Consider the following 20,478-nt stretch of genomic DNA (forward strand, 5'->3'; position numbering starts at 1 on the left):
AGTGGGATTGTCTGGAATTTTGCAATAAAATAACAATTTTTTAATAAAAGGTTCACAAATGATTAGCGAGCAGTGATGTGTTTAATTGCCCCAAGGTTTCACTTCTTAACCACTCTCCATACTTAAACCCACTGACTCCACAAATTTATGATCAGAAAATTGTACCTGGGCAGGTTTTAGCTACTGGTCAATAACTAATGAATGAAGACAGTGGAATATAAATAACAGATTGATGCCTGTGTTGTTCTTCATGTATTCATCTTAGTTGCCTCTTTCACTTTGATTTAGTACATTTTAGTGCTTTATTTGGTGTGCGCCGACCTTATTGCAATCCCATCACCCGAAATGTCAGTTAACGCATTCACACTGGTGCAGGAACAAATTTTCTCGGCAAAATGTCTAGGGTGCTTGGTAGTAAATTTGGCGAGACACTTCATCCCGCCGTTCCCCCTCGGTCTATGTGAAAGGGACAGGCGTTCTGCAATTCTGGTACATAAAATCGCGGGGATTTTGGCAGTGTGAAAGGGCTCAATGTTAAAGAAATGTCTCTTTGCTGCATTGATGCTTATAAAACTGGAAAGTTTGTCGTTGCAAGAAAATAAGACAGTTGGCATATTATATAGAGTTTTTACGCTGTCTATCATCAGATACTTTATTGGGTAAGTCACATTCTGCCTGCTGCAGTTGATAGATTTGTGTTTAACATCTGATTTTTGCTCTTTGGTCAAATAATAACGCTCTTTGGTCAAATAATAACGCTCTATAGACAATCTATTAATTCTATCTGTTTCAGAGATGTAGAAATTGCCCTTCTGATGCTGATTGACCCATCCATTGAAGGTGGTCCATTGTGGTGGCCTCACATCTGCACATAGATCCACCGGGAGTCAAGCGTGCCTGCCTAAAAGTGGGTGGTTAGATCAGTGCTGCTATTAATGGTATTATTGTACACCTGTACAGCTTGGCCGGCTACAGAGCTGCTAACTTAAAAAAAAAAAAAAAGAGATTTGACATTTGGTGGGGCCAACCAAAATGTTGTGGTGTAGGCTACACAACTGTTTTGTTTGGCTCATTCAGCATAATTACTGTACAGCAAATATATACTGTATATATATATGTATATACCATTTCATACCATCAGTGGTTCTCAGTGTTGGGACAGGGTCCCAGAGTTAAATTAACATTAGGGTACCAAAGGGATCTATTGGCCACTGAAATTCTAAAAAATGAGAACCACTGATTTACATTAACTGTAATCCTTAGGCTTACCACATAAAATAGAAATACAAATGTTTGATTATTGGCTGGAGAAAATTTGGTATATTTTGTGCTGTAGCCTAAGCCATAGTTATGATGATACTGCTATAAGTTCCCAACCACACATCATACTGTAGTTTCACTTCAGATATGGTCAAAAAAAGTGTACATTTCAGCACTCCATGAAATTATGCAGAGGTCAGTGGACAGTTTGGGCTATCTGGGAAAGTATGATGTGATAATATTTGTACATGTCAGGTTTTATATCAAGAAAAAAACATTTACAGCTCATTTTGCGTCTTATTTTTTCTTCATAGTTTTTGCATTAATGCCACTAGGAATATATATTCATATCTGTGTAAGTGGGATTGTCTGGAATCTATCAATAAAAGAACCATGGTGAGATACCCTATGGCTAAGCAATTTACAAAACTGTACTGATTGTGCGCTCAATTTAGTAAATTGTATGCAAATTTTACTAAATCGTGCACACGTTTTACTAAATTGTGTGTTTTACTAAATTGTGCGCTCATTTGACAAAAAATAGAATGAGAGCATTGTTCTGTATTAAATACTGAATTACAGTAACTTACTGGCAGTTAGTTACTGTAAAAAAACACTGAAATGTCTAACACTAACTAACTGAAATTGTTGCTCTATTTTTTTAACATAGGCCTGTTATCAAAGATAACGCCATCTATGCAAGGTTCCCCTTTTTAACGGAACCATTTTTCAATAAAAGATTCACAAATGATTAGCTACTTCCTAACCACTCCCCATACTTTAACCCACTGACTCCACAAATGTATGATCATAAAATTGTACCTGGGCAGGTTTTAGCTACTGGTCAATAATTAATGAACAAAGACGGTGGAATATAAATAACAGATTGATGCCTGTGCTGTTCTTCATGTATTCATCTTAGTTGCCTCTTTCATTTTGATTTAGTACATTTTATTGCTTTATTTGGTGTGCGCCGACTTTATTGCAATCCCATTACCCGAGATGTCAATGTTAAAGAAATGTCTATCTGCTGCATTAATGCCACTGTATAAAACTGGAAAGCTTGTTGTTGCAGAAAATAAGTTGGCGTATTATATAGAGTTTTTACGCTGTCTATCATCGGATACTTAAGTGGGTAAGTCACATTCTGCCTGCTGCAGTTGATAGATTTGTGTTTAACATCTGATTTTTGCTCTTTGATCAAATAAATAGACAATCTAATAATTCTATCTGTATCAGAGATGTATGGCTATCTGTAGAAATTGTCCTCAGAAATTGATTTAGGTCAGGTGGCACAATAATCTAAGTTTTTTTTCTGTATAAAAGACTTCAAGATTAAATCAACCCAGACTAGATATCAAGGCTTGTATCAGGCAGAGAACATGAGGTGACATTTGCATGGGTGTCCTGAGTTCTCTCATTCCTCACTTTTTGGGTCTGGTACATTTTGTACATTTGTCCACTGTTGTATTTTGCATAGGTGGGTTTTGTAATGAAGAAGGGTTACCAAGCTACAGAGGAGTCCATACAGAGCTCTGTGATCACCAAAGTGAAGGGGGTTGTATTAACCAATTCCAGCGACACAGGACTCAGTCTGTGGGGACCAGAGGACTATGTTATCCCACCTCATGTGAGTGCAGCCTTGTAGTTTAGCTCTGTTGAAATGTAGCCCGTTAGACCCATTACAAACTGCTGTTCATTTGATCTCATATTGATATTTATATATTACAGTAATATTGTAGTGAGATATTTTCTTCATTTTTGTCTTTTCAGGGAGAAGCCAGTCTTTATCACAACTAATTTTATAGAAACACCAAATCAGACACTAGGAAACTGTGCAGAGGTAAGTGCCTCTCTACAGTGTATACAAGTAGACAGTATGTTGTCATACTTTTCTACATTCCCTGTGTATCTCTCTCTCTCTATTGTGGAAATGTCCATTGCCCTGTCCAGACTGAGATTAAAGGCACAGGAAACCATAGCTGTTATTTTGACTTAATTATCTGATTAGAGCTGTTCTCAAGTCAACATTTCTGTATTGGAAATTCTTTATTCTAATATTTTGAAATACTTGAATTTTTATTTCCATCAGCTATTAAACTGTAATCATCAAAACTAGAATAATTAAAATTCTAACTAAAAGTCTTGAAATATTACACTTTCACTTCTTGAAATAAATGACGGGGAAAAATTAACTTCTCCATGATATTCAATTTTTTTTAGATGTAGGTGTGTGTGTCTGCGCCACTTTAAGTTATTTAACAGTCAGACCTTACACCTTATACGGCAAACCAGTAAGAACCTGACTGACTCAACTCTATCTTTCAGGCACACCATAGTGCCTGTGAGCTGGTATGTAAACATCCCAACTCTACACGGAGCTTCTCAGTCATAACCGGCATGGGCTGCATTCATACGTTCATGGTGTTCTGAAACCACACAGTCCTGATAAGACTGTGTAAAGTTTGGATGCATCCTTTCAATGTTCTATGTTTTTGTGATTCTCATAGAGCTTTAAAGTTCCTGATGGCCTCTGTCACAAAAATGATGACTGCCAACCTGGAGAGACAGTTACAGCTGGTCATGGTGACTTAGTAAACATCATATAATGAATGCAGTTCAGCCGTTCAGTCTTAATTAACTATTAAGTAACCATGGGATATAAACAACAGCTTATTACATAAACATGACATGAGTGTTACACCTTTGGGATGTTTGGTGCGAGTGACTGGGCTGTTGTCTGCTTTAGTTAAAATGTGATTTTTATTTTCTGTATATTGTAGGGATAAAGACTGGTTGGTGCTTGAAGGATGGAAATGGCACTGGAACATGTGAAATACATGGCTGGTGTCCAATCGAAAGGAGTCAGAAGCCCCAGTGGGCACCCACTCTTTACTACCGCAACACTATACTTTCACTGAACACTTACTCATAAGTACATAATGCTAGAAAGACCAGTTCACCAAGAGCTTCCATAAAACAGTGCCGTTTACACAACATTATTGTAATAAAACAGACCATGTTTTCATGTCCATGAATAGGTGAATGCCAGATGCATGCACAAGAAACTATAGAAACTATAGTCATCAACTTCTTTATTTCAGTGTGCCACTCCTTGGAAAAGTTGAAAACTTTACCATCTATATCAAGAACTTCGTCAGATTTCCAAAATTCAGCTTCTCAAAGTAAGTCAAAGGTGTGTTCCTCTCAGGGGAGAGAATGCAGTATTGTAATCTTGTTGCTTGATGGTGTTTTGGGTCCCCACTGTCAACTTAAAAGCAATGACGTCACCGTCAACTTCAAGGCAATGCTAACCCTGCTAACCATGCAGTAGCTCGTAACGACCTGCTTGAATAAGAATGCCCGCCCCGGCCGTGGCGCAACTGGCTGGGGCACCTGCACTGTACGGTTCGATTCCCATTCCGATCCCATGGTCCTTTCCGGATCCCACCCCGACTCTCTCTCCCACTCACTTCCTGTCATTCTCCACTATCCTGTAAAGGCAAAAAAAATGTCCCCCCCCCCCCAAAAGAAAAAAAAAAAATACCTGAATGAGAATGCAGCTTGTTGTAACCCTGCGTTGATTCCAGATCAAATGTCCGTGAGACAAATGACGACACTTATTTAAAGAATAACTAGATGTACCGCAGAGCGGTACAAAATATGACCGCCGCCCAGTCCAGCACATTTTTTCCACAAAAATAAATCACGCTGAAAGGCCTATATGATTCTAACTGTCTCACTAAATTGCATTATCCACACTCAATTCCCACTGGTATCTGCAAGACAACAATTACCAAAACATGATTAGAGGTACTTTTGGTGGGACCAAAACTAAAGCGAGATATTGTTCTTAGTAATCTGGGGAACTTGGCACACCAGGTCAAACCAAAAGTAACAAGCCTCGGTGTCATCTTAGATGCAGAGTTAAGTTTTAAGCCCCATATCAGTAAAGTTACTCAAACAGCCTATTTCCACTTGAGAAACATTGCCAAAGTGCGGCCCTTTTTAACTCAACAAGATGCAGAAAAACTAATTCACGCCTTTATCACTAGCAGGTTAGACTACTGCAATGCACTTTTCACTGGTCTTCCCAAAAAACATCTAAAGAAATTGGCACTCATACAGAACTCTGCGGCTAGACTTTTAACTAAGACTAAGAAGAGAGAACACATCACCCCTGTGTTGGCTGAACTGCACTGGCTCCCTATTTCCTATAGAATTGATTTTAAGGTTATGTTAATTACTTACAAAGCTCTGAATGGCACAGCACCTTCATATATCTCTGAGCTTTTAATATCTTATCAACCACAAAGGAAACTTAGATCATCCAATTCTAATCTTTTAATCGTACCCAAAGTGCTCCACAAACAAAGTGGAGAAGCTGCTTTTATCCATTATGCCCCCAAACTATGGAACACCCTGCCTCTGTACATCAAGCAGGCGAGTTCAGTAAATATTTTTAAAAAAGATCTGAAAACATACCTGTACAGGAAAGCTTTTAGTTAACTCGTCTTATCCTGTAGACTACTTTTTCAGATTATTCTACATCTGCTGCTATTGGAGGGCGCAGCCAGCCAGAAGCAGATGGGCTCCCCCTATTAAGTCAGGTTCTGCTCAAGGTTTCTTCCTGGAATATGGGAGTTTTTCCTTGCCACAGTTGCCATATGGCGTGCTTGTGGGGGGTAAGAGGGTTAAGGCTGCCAGTCTTATGACATGTCATTTTCTATATTTTTGATATGTTGCTGAGTGGATCATAAACGGCCCCAGCAATGAAGAAATGTGATTGATAATGACTGACTGACTATTATTTTGTTACATGCTTCAAATGTAAAGCACTTTGAGCTGCATTCTGTGTATGAAAGGTGCTATACAAATAAAGCTTATTATTATTATTATTATTATGATTAGTTCATAGATTTAACATGTAAAATTCATTTTATACAACCCCACCCCCATCTTGCCTGTTCATAATTCTGAGAAATTCTTGTGTGCATGTGTGCGTGTACATGTTTATGTGTGTGGGTGTGTGTGTGTGTGTGTGTGTGCGTGTGTGTGCGTGCTTGTGTGTGTGCCTGCGTATGTGCCTGTGTTTGTGCATGTGCATGCATGCGTACATATGTCTACTGTGTGAGTATGTGTCATACGTAGGATTACTGTGAATGTATGTGTGTGCGTGTGTATCTGTTTATGCACATGTGTGCACATGGAATGGGTTAAGATGACCCCTGGAGGCAAACATACGGAAAAAATTGGTCATCCTAGGCCCTACGGTTCTCAAGATATTCACAGAAAACTGTGTCTGCCCTACCCTCCTTTCGGGGGTCCAGTCCAGCGGGGGGCTACAGATCAAAACGAAAAACGATGGTTCCATGCTATCCATGTGGGGTTACATGCCCACCAAGTTTCGTGTACCCCGGTCTTACAGTGTCCCGGGAATCCTTGACGGAAATTTGGACATGCGCGGCGGTCATAATAAATAAATGTGGGGGGTATTATCAACAAAACTGGACACCGGTTTCAGGACATGGCTCAAACAGTGAGTATAATTGTCTTGGCTGGAAAATGTCTTCCATCTGGAGAAATTAATTGATTGAAATATTAAATATAATATTGAATTAAAATTGAAATAATGAATAGATTGAGAAAAAAATTAACAGAATAATGACATTTTAAGATAAACTTAAAATAGACAAGAAATAGACTTCTTCTTCTTAGAAGTTAAAATGAAAAATATATACAATAAAATGGCCAAGTCGATCTTGTTGATTGTTATCATGTTATCACATTGTCATGTTAATGTGAGCTTTATTATTAGGAGAAATAAAATAGACAGAGGAGTGATCCCATTTTGAATTTCCCTTTCCAATATGCTTTAACAAAAATAATTTTGCCAGAGGTACTTTGGCTATACAAATTATCTCTGTAGGCTACTCTTTGATTGTGTGCTTTAGCAGAGACACACTCACCTGTCTTGTCATTGCTAGAAAGTCCAACTTCAATGCCATCCTCAGGGAGTTGTTTAGAGTGGTAAATGATTATGAAGCTTTATAGTTTTATAGATGAATCTATATTTATTCCACACTGTAATAAATCAGTAACACTAGTAGGCCTACATAGGATAATTAAGATAAGAGACATGACATATAAACGATTTATCCACTATGGATAACATATGCTTTTATATTCGAAAACCTTTATCCCTTGTCATAACTCCTTATCAGTGTCTGTCTCACTCATGGTGGGAATAAAGAATACATCTGAAAGCACAACATGAAGACACATTTTCCAAATTATATTGATATTTTAGTGCAACTGAAGCATTAGCTAAAACATAAAAACTATTGAATGCACTTAGAATTAAGTTTGATGAATGTCTCTTATCTTAATTATCCTATGTACTAGTGTTACTGATTTATTACAGTGTTGACGTTGACAGTGTTGATGTTGAAAGTTATGACGTTTGTGCAGACTCTAACCCTAACCCTAGGTGGAGTCCAAGGAGGTGCCAGGTGTTTGAGTTGCAGGTTTGTCTTTCATCTAACGATGGGATATTAAACGTTTATGTAACTGTGTAATTGTTACTGAAATACTTCTCTTATTTCTTGGGCCTCAACCCTTCACAGTTTGAAAAATAATTTTCTTCTTCGTCTTTATGTTAGCTTTACCGTATGAAAATACACACAGTGTTGCAAACTTATAGTTCACCTGACTATAACTACCGTACTCTCCCTGCTTTAGGTCTAGTCTAGGAGGTCCCAGAACAATGCAATACTGCAAAAGATTATGTTCTCCAAATTAGAATAAAATCTCTAAACTGGCCCTGACTTAACTATTTGCTCTTAGAACTATAAGAGGTGTATTTAGTGATTTTCAATCAAATTAATTACATTTGCCAAATGTGTGATTTTAGTTTAAGAAGAGCTGCTGCATGTTTGGCTTTTTCATATGCTAGAATTTTATCATCTTTATTTTACCCTGTAACATCAGTTCTTGGAAAAGCCAGCTCAGGCATGGCATACGACAAGCATGAGGAATTGTGAAATAAACTATGAAAAACACCTGCTCCCACAGTATGCCAGTGTCTGATGCTCATGTTAAGTTTAGTTAAGTTATACTTTATTTGTTCTGAAGAAAATTTGTCATTTGCATTTGGGGGTAGTGTGCACACATACAGTACACACACACATGTGTTTAAGATGCTGATGATGTGATTATGAGGTTGTGATTTAGAACACATTATAATATGAACACACGAGTTAGGTCATGTGTTCATATTATAATTGTGTTAATTTACATTGGCAGCGATTTTTAATGGATGTCTACACTGTAGTATATATGCAACATTGGCTACATGTCACTGTCACCAATAACATGGATTTGAAATGAAGAATCATTTGTGACCACAAACAGTTGCATGCATTTTTATTAGAGCACCACACAGCAGTTTTTTTCTGGGCCACTGACCGAGACAGCTACCTGTCCTCTCAGGGTGGGGCCATTGGAATCCTGATCGACTGGAACTGTGATCTGGACAAAGGATCGTCGCACTGCCATCTTAGATACAGCTTCACCCGTCTGGACATGAACACCTCTGTCAGCTCCATCACGTCAGGCTACAACTTCAGGTAGATCCTCCAGCCTGACTCAGGACAGGCTGTGTTTGTCTCCACTCAGTCAGTACCATGTCAACCTTGTGTGTCCTGTATGCTGTACATGTTAACAGTTGGCCGGATTGCCTCTACAGATATGCCCGCTATTACAAGAATGCTGCTGGACAGACCTACAGGACTTTGTACAAGGTGTATGGAATTCGTTTTGACATCATGGTTCATGGAAAGGTATGACAATAATGTTTGTTGTTTTTCTGTTGTGAAGTAGGGAATACTGATCCAGATTGATCCCACTGGTTTACTTGTTCCCATAGGCAGGGAAGTTCAATATCATCCCCACCATAATTAACATGGGATCAGGACTTGGTCTACTGAAACTTGTAAGTATGGAATGTTGTTACTGTTGACATTTTCAGGATGTCAAATGTAATTTGGCTGGATAACCAGAAGAGGCCAGTAGTACCAGCAGTTACACTTTTGAACTAAGGCTACTCTCAATGCTTCAGTCACAAATACAAGAGCCATTTCAGTAGAATGACCGCTCTTGAATCCAGACTGCTTAGGGTCTAGTAGGTTGTTCTGAGATGCTAATTCATAAACTTGCTTAAACACCATTTCCTCATTCTCCTTTTACAAGAAGGGAGGTCTATAGTTCTTTTCATCAGCTGAATTGAGTGTACTTTTCTTGAGCAAAGGTATAACCCTTGCTTGTTTAAAAGAAGAAGCAGCTTCTCCAGAAGAGAGATGAATTAATAACACAGAGAGCTCCTAACAACTAACCACTTACATTGATTTCCTCTAGGGTACTTTCATCTGTGATCTGGTTTTGCTTAGGATGACTGCAGAAAAAAAACTCTATAGAAAGAAAAAGTATGAGCATGTGAAGCATGAAAGGTACCATCCCATTTTTTCAGTGCTTTCAAACTGCAATCAATAGCACTTGTATTCTTTCTAAGCCCAAAGTATCAGTCACACATAAATTGTGAGAGATTTTTTTGTGGGCAGCCGTGGCTTCAGGCTTGTAACCGAAGGGTTACTGGTTCGATCCCTGACCAGTAGAAAACATGTGGGTGGGGGAAGTGGTTGAGCACTGCTCTCCCATGCCCACATCCATGGCTGAGGTGCCCTTGAGCAAGGCAACTAACCCCTAACTGCTCCCCGAGCGCCGCTGTAGCAAGGCAGCTCACTGCTCCGGGTTAGTGTGTGCTTCACCTCACTGTGTGCTCTGTGTGTTCACTAATTCACAGAAGGGATAAATGCAGAGACCAAATTCCTTGTATACACAAGTATACTTGGCCTAGAAACCTGATTTACATTTTACATTTACATTAACCAGAACAGAATTATTTATTTTTTTCTTGGTGTTTTATAATGTAGCATAAAATTAGCCAAGCTTAGCCAATCTGCTATTATCAGCAAATCCACAGCAGCACGAATCATTTGTCACTGATATAATAATTTTTATTGACACCAGTCTGTATTTGTTGTTGCTATGTTGTTTGTATTCAATTGAATTAGTGAGCATATGAAAAAAAAACAATATCCTGTGCTTTTCCTAGCGGTAACAGTTCACAAGATGGAGCTCAAAAAGAAGTCGTTAAAATGGAACAACTCACCAGTCAGAAAGATGTTACAAATGATGCAGAGGCCTGACTGAGAGTCCATTTCTTAGCCTGGTCTGACTGCTGGCCAGTTCTTAATGTCTGTGCCTGAGCCCATTCACCATCATGTCTTTCGCTTTTTAAGGTCTACTGTATCACAGATGTGATACTCAATATGCAAAGTTACACAGCATAATTGGGCAATGGCCGGATGTTATGATGTTTTTCTATTCATTTTTCATAGTGTGATTGTGTAGTTGTTGTGCAGTGTTTGAAATTAAGTAGAAAAAACAATTGTGTGAATTTTGTTGTGCTGTATAGCAGACATTTAGTCTGTTTGCAAAGCCAAAAGTTTATTACATAATTACATACAAAATTGTGTTGTTATGCTGTTAATGTTTGAAATTAAGTAAAAAGAAACAATTGTGTGAATTTTGGTGAGTGTGCCAAACATGAGATGGCCATACATTTAGTCTGTTTGACATACAGCTTTGCTTTCAGACACTCTGGAAGTAGCTCTATCACTGAGAGACCCCTACTTTGTGCTACCTTCTAATAATTCACTTGGTGACCCATGATCAGAGGTGGGAAGTAGCTAAGTACAAATATTTCATTAATGTACTTAAGTAACGTTTTTAAGAATCTGTACTTGGGTGTTAACTTTTCTGACAAATTTTTAACCTTCACTCCCATACATTTTAACAGAAATATATATAAAAAGGCCTGTTACTTTTGTGTCAATGCATTTGAGGGGAGTTATTGATTATTTTTTTATTTCATGTCATTGCATCTTCCCAACATCAAGGGTGATTTCAACCTAAATAGATGGGCCAGTAATGGTGGTGTAAAAAGCCTTTGCAAATCTTGCAGGAATGCCACACAAAGTGGGACACCAAACACAATGGTTACATGATAATGGAAAACTTCTTCATCAAATACATTGCTTTAGCAGAATGTGTACAGAAGAAAAACGTCTCAAACGTCATTTGCTTTTCCTTGTTAAAAAAATCATGAAGAAAATGCAGGCCTAATAGGCCAATCCTGCCAATGAGATTATCTCAAACAGAATGCTTGATTATCAGCAGATTCATCCTTGGCTTGGTAGAAAGCAGCAAGCTTGCCCGATTAATGGAACGCTATAAGGACAGTGCAGTAGTTGTTAAGGAGTTACAATAGTTCAATTGGTATGAAAGATACAATGAAAGTTACAATAATTGGTATGAAAGATAAAAATATATTTGTACACTACAGTCTACTTCCTTTAACAGAAACAGCTGCATCTCAGAGTGCATCTCAGCGCTTATACTTCTACTCAACGTTTACTTTAACCAGTCTTTTTTGCAGTATTTCTACTTCTACTTGTATAAAAAGTGCAATTTTTCCACCTCTGCCCACTACAGCATATGAGTCAGGTCACCTATCGCCCTGCCAGGCCTGGTCTGGGGCTGTATCTAACAAGCTGTGCCCTCAGACACAGTGTTGTGTTCTCCAGTAAAAAGGGCTATGCAGTGGCTAACAGGGCTATGCAGCATGGGGACCTTTTGGCGGTCAGATAAGCAGCGCGCCAAAGAAATTCGCCTATCTATACTACCAGACCTGCGACCACCAGACTCCACTGGGAGGGTCCTGTAGAAAGTGCAGAACATCAGGAACAGAAGAGTTTGTTTACTTTGCTTAGTGAAGTCTTCTGGGGGACCAGCTTACCGAACTCAGGATAAATACAGGTACAGTACAGTACCAACTTTAACATGTGTGGGTTTGTATGGATGAGAAATTATGTTGTTGACATGAAAAACTAATGACTAATATTTAAGATTGCTTAGCTTTATTGTGTAAATTTCATTTGCAATTCTATTACAGACTAGTGACTTGTTGGTAGATCCAGACTGGTTTAAATTGTAATGTTTAAATGGTCCAGATATGGATACCGGTATATCTATTTTTAATCATTTCCATTTGGTGTTTTTTTTTTACTTTATTGTAGTGCATTCATATCCAGTCACATGTTATATGCTTTTTCCTGTTGTACTTCATTCTTTTACAGTTTTATATTCTTTAATAACACAAAGAAACTGAAAAAACACTGAAACACATACTTAAAAAGTAATACAATAAAATAAACTAGAATAGAAATGGCATTGATGTGTGTGTGTGTGAGTGTGTGTATAATAGATTTTTTTTTTTTCATTTTTTATGTGGAAGCACAACTATCTTACATCAAGCCATTAAAACTGTTATTTTGTCTACTAGGTGTTTGGAATATATTTTGTTCCACTTTTCTAAGTTATTCCTATACAAAGCTTTTACACTTCTACTTGTTCTATTGTGTTATACCATAAATGTAATTCTGGTGCTTTTTGGTTGTTTCCATATCTTTGTTAGTTGCTTCAGTGTGGTAAGACATACTGTAGTTTAATAAAGATATTTCGCTCATTTGCTTTTATCTTGCATTTTGTGTTAATACCCAAATAATTTTCTAATGTCAGGGATTCCTTAATAGCAATTATTTATTTTATGGCCTTCTGCACCTCTTCCCAAAACGACTTTATTACTGGACATGTGAAAAATATATGTGTATAATTTGCTTTATTTTCCCCATATTCTCTCCAGAAACTAGCTCCTGCAGGGGAAATTCTTCCATAAATATAATTGTGTAATGAAAATATATAAATGTAAAGTGTAATGAAAAATCTCTGACTTAGCCCATTTTCCAAGCAAATTCTCTCCAATGTTTTGAATGTGTTGTTTCAAATTTTTCTTTTAAATAGTCTCTCCAGACCTCGCCTGAGATGTTTATGGATAACTCTTTTCCCCATTTTTCTTTTGCTTTACTCAAAGCAAACTGTTCGTTTTTGCAGTATTTTATAAACACCTGCACGTTTTCCATTATTTGTGCCTTTATTTCTGTTTTCTGCCAGATAATAATTCATTTCTCATTTTCTCTTCTGGATTTTGTTTCATGTAACTCCTTAACTGTAGATATTTGAAGAAGTGTTTTTGCTCTAGTCTAAACTATATCTAGAAACTAGGACCTCATATGTGTCTATTGTGTTTGTGGTAAAAAAAAAAAATTGTGAAAATGAAATGAATCCCTTACTGGCCCAGCCTTGTAAAATCCTATCTGTTCTATTTGGTATGAAGTCTGAGTCATGGATCATTTCTCTAAGTCGTAGGCCTACATTCTCACTTTGTATTTGTAGTTGTTTGCACAATCATCCATTTGGTGGTTGTGTTATATTATATACTGACTGAAACACTAATGACCTACTCATTTTTGTGTAGAGCTATGAGTGCCACTGTCATTCAGGAATTCTCTGAAACCATGCAGATGGTCAGTGTGGAGCTGGGGGGATCCAGTGACAGTGACCTAGAGGCTGACAGCAGACTGATTCCCTCTCTTGGCGTGCTGACCCAGGACACCGAGAGAGTTCCCATGGACACACACCACCAATCTGAGTTTGGGTAGGCCTAAACAGGCACTCACTCAACTGATCAATCAACATTGTTTAAAGGAGAATTCTGGCAATTTTTCACATTGATCTCTGTTTGTCAAGGTCTGAGTTGAGTACTGTCGGTACAAAAAAAAAAACTGAAAGCAGTCGTTTTTACCTAGTTCGAGTTGCTGCAGCCAACAGCTGAAATGCCAGGTAGCTACACACTCTGGGGGCATGGACATGAAGGCTGTTGGCTGCAGCAACTCAAGTTAGGTAGTTTGTTTTTGTACAGACAGTACTAAAGACCTCTAGAAACAGAGCTCTATGTGAAAAACCACTGGAATTCTGTTTTAAGAAGATCCTGTCTGATTCTTGAACTCACTACAGTGTACAGTGTAAAGCATGGCTTGATAATATAAAATACATATGGCTTTTAGTTGGTCCATTTTTTTGTTGTTGTATATTTCAAAATGTTTGATGACGCCCTGCTTTTTTAAGTGATTCTGATGACCACTTTACTAAGAGTAAATTAATTAACTTTTTTTCCCCCGACAATAGATTTCTGAGTGATATAGTCCAAAACAATGATGTACCATACACGGTATTTACGATCCACACACTGTTTGATGCGGCAGCAGATGGAGATAAACATAAACTGAAGGGGTTGCTGACCTACCTTAAGCACACCTCCAAACGCCTAACAGACTGGGACTTCCGAGGTAATCTCTCACATAAGATTATAGGCCTTACATTTACATTTATTCATTTAGCAGACGCTTGTGTCAATATGTCACATATGTCAATTATATTACAAGGGCCATTCTCCCCAGAGCAACTTCGAGATTAAGTGCCTTGCTCAAGGGCACAACAGTGGAAGCCGGGAATTGAACCAACAACTTTTCTGTCTACTGCATTAGCCACTATGCCACACTGCCTTATATGACTAGAAAAAAGTATGTCTATACCAAAAGTTGTCACTTAATAATGAGTCATAACCCAGATTTGCCCTTTCTAAGATCCTACCAGTGGGAAAACAGTTCTCTTGAAGGCCCTCTTAAACCTAAGAAATGGGCAAAATGACACCGTTGAGTTGCTTCTGGCCATTGCAGAGGAAACTGGAGTTCTGGATACTTTTGTCAATGCAGCATACGAAGACAGCTTCTATAAAGGTGACCCTGACCCTCTCTGACCTCTGACCCTACTGTAGGTCCATAACCTAATCTCTGACCAGCTGAAACACAGCTTCCTCTTACTGCAGAACTGCCAATGATCTGTGCTCCTGGTCCCACAGGACAGAGCGCCCTGCATATTGCCATTGAGAGGCGAAGCCTCCACTTTGTGAAGCTTCTTGTGCAGAAAGGGGCATACGTACAGGCCAAAGCCCATGGAAAATTCTTCCAGTTAAACACTAAACCTGGATTTTACTTTGGTGAGTAACTGAGCAACTGTTATCTTACAGTTAATTTCCATTAAGCAGGGTTGTTAACCAAAAGGAATTTGTTTCAGAAGAACATGCACTTTTGTACTAGAACCATCTTAGTTGTGAAAGCATTCCAACCAGAAATCCTATTACCTCTCATTGTGTTATTATGATTGCCGCACTATCAAAACAGCGGTCATATAGGTTTAGTCAGAGTTTTTTTTCTTCAGTACATTTGTGTCAACGATTCCCGGGACACTGAAAGACTGGGCTGCATGAAACTTGATGGGCATGTAGCCCCATAACGATGACACGGAACCATTGTTTTTTGTTTTGATCCACCGCCCACTTGCCACACTGGGCCCCCCAAAAGAAGGGTAGGCCGGACACAGTTTTCTGTGAATATCTCGAAAAACCACAGGGCCCAGGATGACCAAATTATTTTTGTATGTTGTTCATTTGAGGTATAGCGCCACCTAGTTAAAAATGAAAATGCAGAAATGAGGCATTGTAATCGGTATCTTTGGCTGACAGGTTGAAAACTGCTCAAAATCTGAAGTGTAGGATCATTATAACACCCTCTGAAAACATGCCAAGTTTTGTGGAATTCCGTGGGGGGCCATATCAGCTACACAGACACACACACGCGCGCGCGCACGCACGCATGCACACACACAAACATACACACGTATACACGCTCACACACACATAAACACACACACACACATAAACACACACACACACACATAAAGCACATAACCACTCATTTACAGTAAAGAGCCAGATAGTTCAAAATGAAAAAGCAAGACTGAGGCCCTGTAATCGCAGGTATCTTTGGCTGCCGTGTTCAGAACTGCACGAAATTTCAAAATTCTGTTCATAGGGGGCCATACAATAAATGAATTTATGTGTAGACAAATTTAGTTACTGTACACAAATCGGCCATCTGATGGTGGTGTTGAGCAAAGGGTTGCCGGATGTTGAAATGCAAAGGGTTGCAGGATGTTGAAATGTACGCACACATACACACGCACAAATAAACACAACCACATGCAGAAACACACACATACACACACACACACACACACACACACACACACACACACACACACACACACACACCAGGGTTGTGCAAAATTCGTATTGCAATTCTGCTTCCTGTTTGCTACCTCAATTGAAATGCAAGGGAAATTCAAGAATTGAATTGGAATTTAAGAGCCAGTTTCAATTCAATTCTGGAATTTTGCACAACCCTGACACACACACACACAAACACACACACACATGCCACACAAACACACAGGCACGCACACACCTACAATCACACACACACACACACACACACAGGTACACATACACACATGCCACACACAGACAAACACACACATACACAGACACACGCACACACACACACACATTCAGAGAAGAACACATATACACAGAAGCACAAATGCACACATTCATTTACATACACAACAGTTTCAAGTAGTTCATCATGATGCTCAGTTACTGTCTTATGCTGGACACTATATGACCTTTTTCACAGGTGAACTTCCGCTATCATTGGCAGCTTGCACTAATCAACTGAACATTGTAAAATATCTACTGTGGAATCCCTACCAAAAGGCGGACATCACAGACAAGGACTCCCATGGAAACATAGTGCTTCATGCTCTGGTCAACATTGCAGACAACTCTCCTGAAAACACAGCCTTTGTCACAAAGATGTATGATGAGATTCTGATAAGGGCAGGCAAGCTCTACCCTAGACTCAAACTGGAGGAAATTGAGAATAACCAAGGTCTGAATCCCATCAAACTGGCTGCCAAGACTGGCAAGATTGGGGTATGTTTCTGTTGTGATTGCATCCACCTTAAAACCGATGCCAACAAAAGTGCATACATTCACAACTATAGCCATTATTACGCTCTCATTTATTGTATTCAAGATTAAATGTTTAATGTAATAATAAATAATACATTTAAGACACATTTTGAGATGGATACTGAAAATGAATATGGTTTGTGTTCCCGTTGTCTACCCATGGCTCCTCTAAGTGAAGGCTGTTGTCGCTTGAGTGTCTTTGTTCCGCCTCACAGCTGTTCAAACACATGGTGAGACGGGAGTTCCTGGACGAGGAGAGCATTCACCTGTCGAGGAAGTTCACCGAGTGGGCGTACGGCCCCGTCTACTCCTCCCTCTACGACCTGGACTCCCTAGACACCTATGAGAAGAACTCCGTGTTGGAGATCATTGTCTATGACTGCGAAAACCCAGTGAGAGCACATTTACAGTTTATCCTGAGTCAGAGGCTGCATTATGTTGTGTGCTTTGTCTAACATATGCAGTTGTGGACTCTAGACATTAATGTCAACCACACACCATGATAATATAATAAGTCATGTATTTAATTTCAGAACCGTCATGACATGCTTCAGATAGAGCCTCTACACAGTCTGTTGGAGGAGAAGTGGCATACTTTCGCACGGCCAATATTTTGGTTCAACTTTGTGGTCTATGTTGTTTATCTTGGAATATTCACCTCTGTGTCTTGTTTTAGAAAAGAGGGAAAGGTAGGATTTTAAAATGTGTAACTCAACTATCAAAATATAATTTCAGAAAGAAAGAAAAATATAATTTCAGAAAAATATAATTTCAGACTATATTTAGGTACATTCTTCCGTCGTTGCAATTGAACAGAGCTATTGTATTTATTTTTAGCCACCATTTCCAATTGAACATGAAACATCTGACTATTTTCGTCTTGGAGGAGAAATAATCAGCCTCCTTGGTGCTGTTTACTTTTTCTTCAGAGGGGTAGGTGAAAACATGCCAAACAGCATGAAAGGATTTAATCTGTGTTTGGTATTTAGCTGAACAAATGCATGCCTATGGGTTGGTTGTGATTATTGTTAATCAGAATGTCACACTTTTTTTTTCTTTTTCCTCTAGATATCCGACTTCAGGAGAAAGAGTCCAAAGCTAAAAACCTTACTGGTGGACGGATACAGTGAATTTCTTTTGTATGTTCCAAATCAAATGCATCAAGCTTTTATTTAAAGTAAAAATATCGCCTCTGAGCCTCAATCCCAAGACGTGCATCTGTGCTTCTCTCTCTCTCTCTCGCTCTCTCTCTAGTTTACTGCAGGCCGTGCTCCTGCTGATCTCTGCAGTGATGTATGCCAGCGGGTGTGCGGAGTATGTGGGCTGCCTGGTGATCTCCCTGGCTGTCAGCTGGGTCAACCTCCTCTACTTCTCCAGGGGCTCCAAGCACATGGGCATCTACAGTGTTATGATACAGAGGGTATTAGTGTATTTAAAACTCAACAATACATGCAAGTTGTTTGTAGTTGTTTGATTATAATGCTTATAATGTGCCCTTTTCCTTTTATAGATGATCCTCAGTGACATTTCTCGCTTCCTTTTCGTATACATTGTCTTCCTTTTTGGATTTTCAACAGGTACCCTCTCTGATTACTTTATGGGTTTGCCTTGAATACAGCATGTAGGCCTATCTATATGGTCTCAAGGTCATGGGTAAACAAAGATGCACAGTTTACCAGAAAGCCCCTCCTCATACAGTATGCTCATCTCCTTTCTGTAGCGGTTGTGACTCTCATTGAAGAACCACCAGTGGCTCAAGAGATGGAGCTGGGTGCAGGGTGCCAGAGACACTCCTACAACAACATCTACTTCACCACCCTGGAGCTCTTCAAGTTCACCATCGGCATGGGCGACCTGGAGTTCACCGAGCAGTACCAGTACAAGCAGGTGTTCTTCATCCTGCTCATCTCCTACATCGTGCTCACCTACATCCTTCTGCTCAACATGCTCATCGCACTCATGAGCGAGACCGTGGAGAAGATATCCCGAGAGAGCGAAAGCCTCTGGAAACTGCAGGTATGCTGCTCAGTCAGCTGTACCGGAATATTGGTGAAACACAGCTGGCTACTCCTCTTCAATTCTATTTAGTCACCATTGTGTTATACACAGATTTGAAAAAAAAAAAAATCTCTGTCTTGCTATCAATTGGTCTAAAACTTCAAGATCAACGAAACTATAAGGGAAGTGCCTTAATAGAGAAAGGAATGGTTCACCCAAAATTAAACCACCCAAAAATTCAAATCAGTTCAGAATATTAGTGCCCAGTCGTGCGGTTTATACTCGATGAGGCTAATACGCGGGAAATAACTGTATGTTCCTCTGGCCAGAGAGCCCTGACTATCCTGGACCTGGAGCGCAGCCTCCCTCGCTGGCTGAGGAAGAACCTGCGCTCTGGGGTTCTGAAGGAGCTGGGGGACAGACCAGGCAACGACATCCGCCGCTGTTTCAGGTGGGTGGAGGATTTTATCAAATTCATCATCCTGCAGCATTAACATTAGCGTAGCCTATAGACAGGCTACATAATAAATGGCCATAATACTTTCTTTGAGTCTTCATGCACTGCATCATATAGAAAGGAAATGTTTGTTGTTGTCGTGTGTTCAGTTTGGAGGAGGTGAACTGGAGCAAGTGGCAGACAGACCTGGGCATCATCACTAAAGAAATTGGGAGCTGTGACATCGAGCCTACCCATCAAAAGAAACCACTCGGAGGTACTCTATACAACTTAATGGAAAAATAAAAAGGACAGAAATGATAATTTAACAATAAATCGATGTATTTATGACAAATGACTTACACTCCAATACTGAGTAAAGGGGAATAATAACGCTGTGCTTGCAGAGAGGAGGTTGTCACACGTTGTTTCTGCGCTCAGAGGCGGCTTGGCCGCGCCTGCCAAAGGCCACGTGCACGAGGACAAGGGATCCTGAGGAGTCCATCCAACAGAGAGCCAGCAGTGCTGGGTCAGTCACATCTGAGACGACCACGTCAGTGACCTATATGAGACTTTCACACATGTGCATGAGTTCAATTTATAGGAATTTTATGTACGGATTAATGTGCCAATTAAACGAGTCAAGGAATGCGATTATAATGGCCTTAAGTGGCTGTGTGCTAAGTGACACGCGATATACTTGCTTCTTTTTGAAACACTGGAACAAACATTTGTATGTGTTTTAATTACTGTGGATAGTTATTTGTATGTCTAAGTATGTAACAGACAATAAATGCACCTGTAATCATCTCCCCTCTTTTATATCCACATA

At 39.3% G+C, this 20,478-nt stretch overlaps 1 protein-coding gene and 1 pseudogene across 4 annotated transcripts; both read left to right on the forward strand.

The window, feature by feature from the left end:
* Positions 1 to 561: 561 nt before the first annotated feature.
* LOC143121341 (P2X purinoceptor 5-like) lies at positions 562 to 4,899 on the forward strand (annotated as a pseudogene).
* A 5,630-nt stretch (positions 4,900 to 10,529) lies between these two features.
* Positions 10,530 to 20,456, forward strand: LOC143121820 (transient receptor potential cation channel subfamily V member 1-like). 4 transcript variants are annotated; one of them, XM_076282435.1, is made up of 16 exons: positions 10,530 to 12,198; positions 13,757 to 13,936; positions 14,467 to 14,627; positions 14,925 to 15,077; positions 15,167 to 15,337; positions 16,875 to 17,173; positions 17,428 to 17,604; positions 17,746 to 17,901; positions 18,050 to 18,145; positions 18,281 to 18,351; positions 18,467 to 18,632; positions 18,723 to 18,789; positions 18,933 to 19,228; positions 19,540 to 19,661; positions 19,817 to 19,923; positions 20,088 to 20,456. In XM_076282435.1, the coding sequence occupies exons 2-16, from the start codon at positions 13,761 to 13,763 to the stop codon at positions 20,390 to 20,392; spliced, it is 2,523 nt and encodes an 840-aa protein (XP_076138550.1). In that variant the 5' UTR covers positions 10,530 to 12,198; positions 13,757 to 13,760; the 3' UTR covers positions 20,393 to 20,456. The 4 variants fall into 4 exon arrangements, with proteins under 4 accessions (XP_076138550.1, XP_076138551.1, XP_076138552.1 ...); XM_076282436.1 differs by having other exon boundaries at positions 15,200 to 15,337; XM_076282437.1 differs by having other exon boundaries at positions 20,054 to 20,230.
* Positions 20,457 to 20,478: the final 22 nt, after the last annotated feature.

This window comes from Alosa pseudoharengus, unplaced genomic scaffold (assembly GCF_046254945.1).
Source record: "Alosa pseudoharengus isolate Yale_2024_CS ecotype anadromous, Long Island Sound unplaced genomic scaffold, YU_APseudo_1.1 YU_APseudo_1.1_scf_13, whole genome shotgun sequence".
In the NCBI taxonomy this organism is placed as follows: domain Eukaryota; kingdom Metazoa; phylum Chordata; class Actinopteri; order Clupeiformes; family Clupeidae; genus Alosa; species Alosa pseudoharengus.

Excerpts from the sequence above, each read along its gene's own strand:
- LOC143121820 (XM_076282435.1), top strand. The coding sequence starts at position 13,761 with ATGAGTGCCACTGTCATTCAGGAATTCTCTGAAACCATGCAGATGGTC. Across the intron at positions 18,633-18,722 it reads ACAGTGTTATGATACAGAGG|ATGATCCTCAGTGACATTTC; the intron begins GTATTAGTGTAT and ends TTCCTTTTATAG. Across the intron at positions 18,790-18,932 it reads CCTTTTTGGATTTTCAACAG|CGGTTGTGACTCTCATTGAA; the intron begins GTACCCTCTCTG and ends TCCTTTCTGTAG.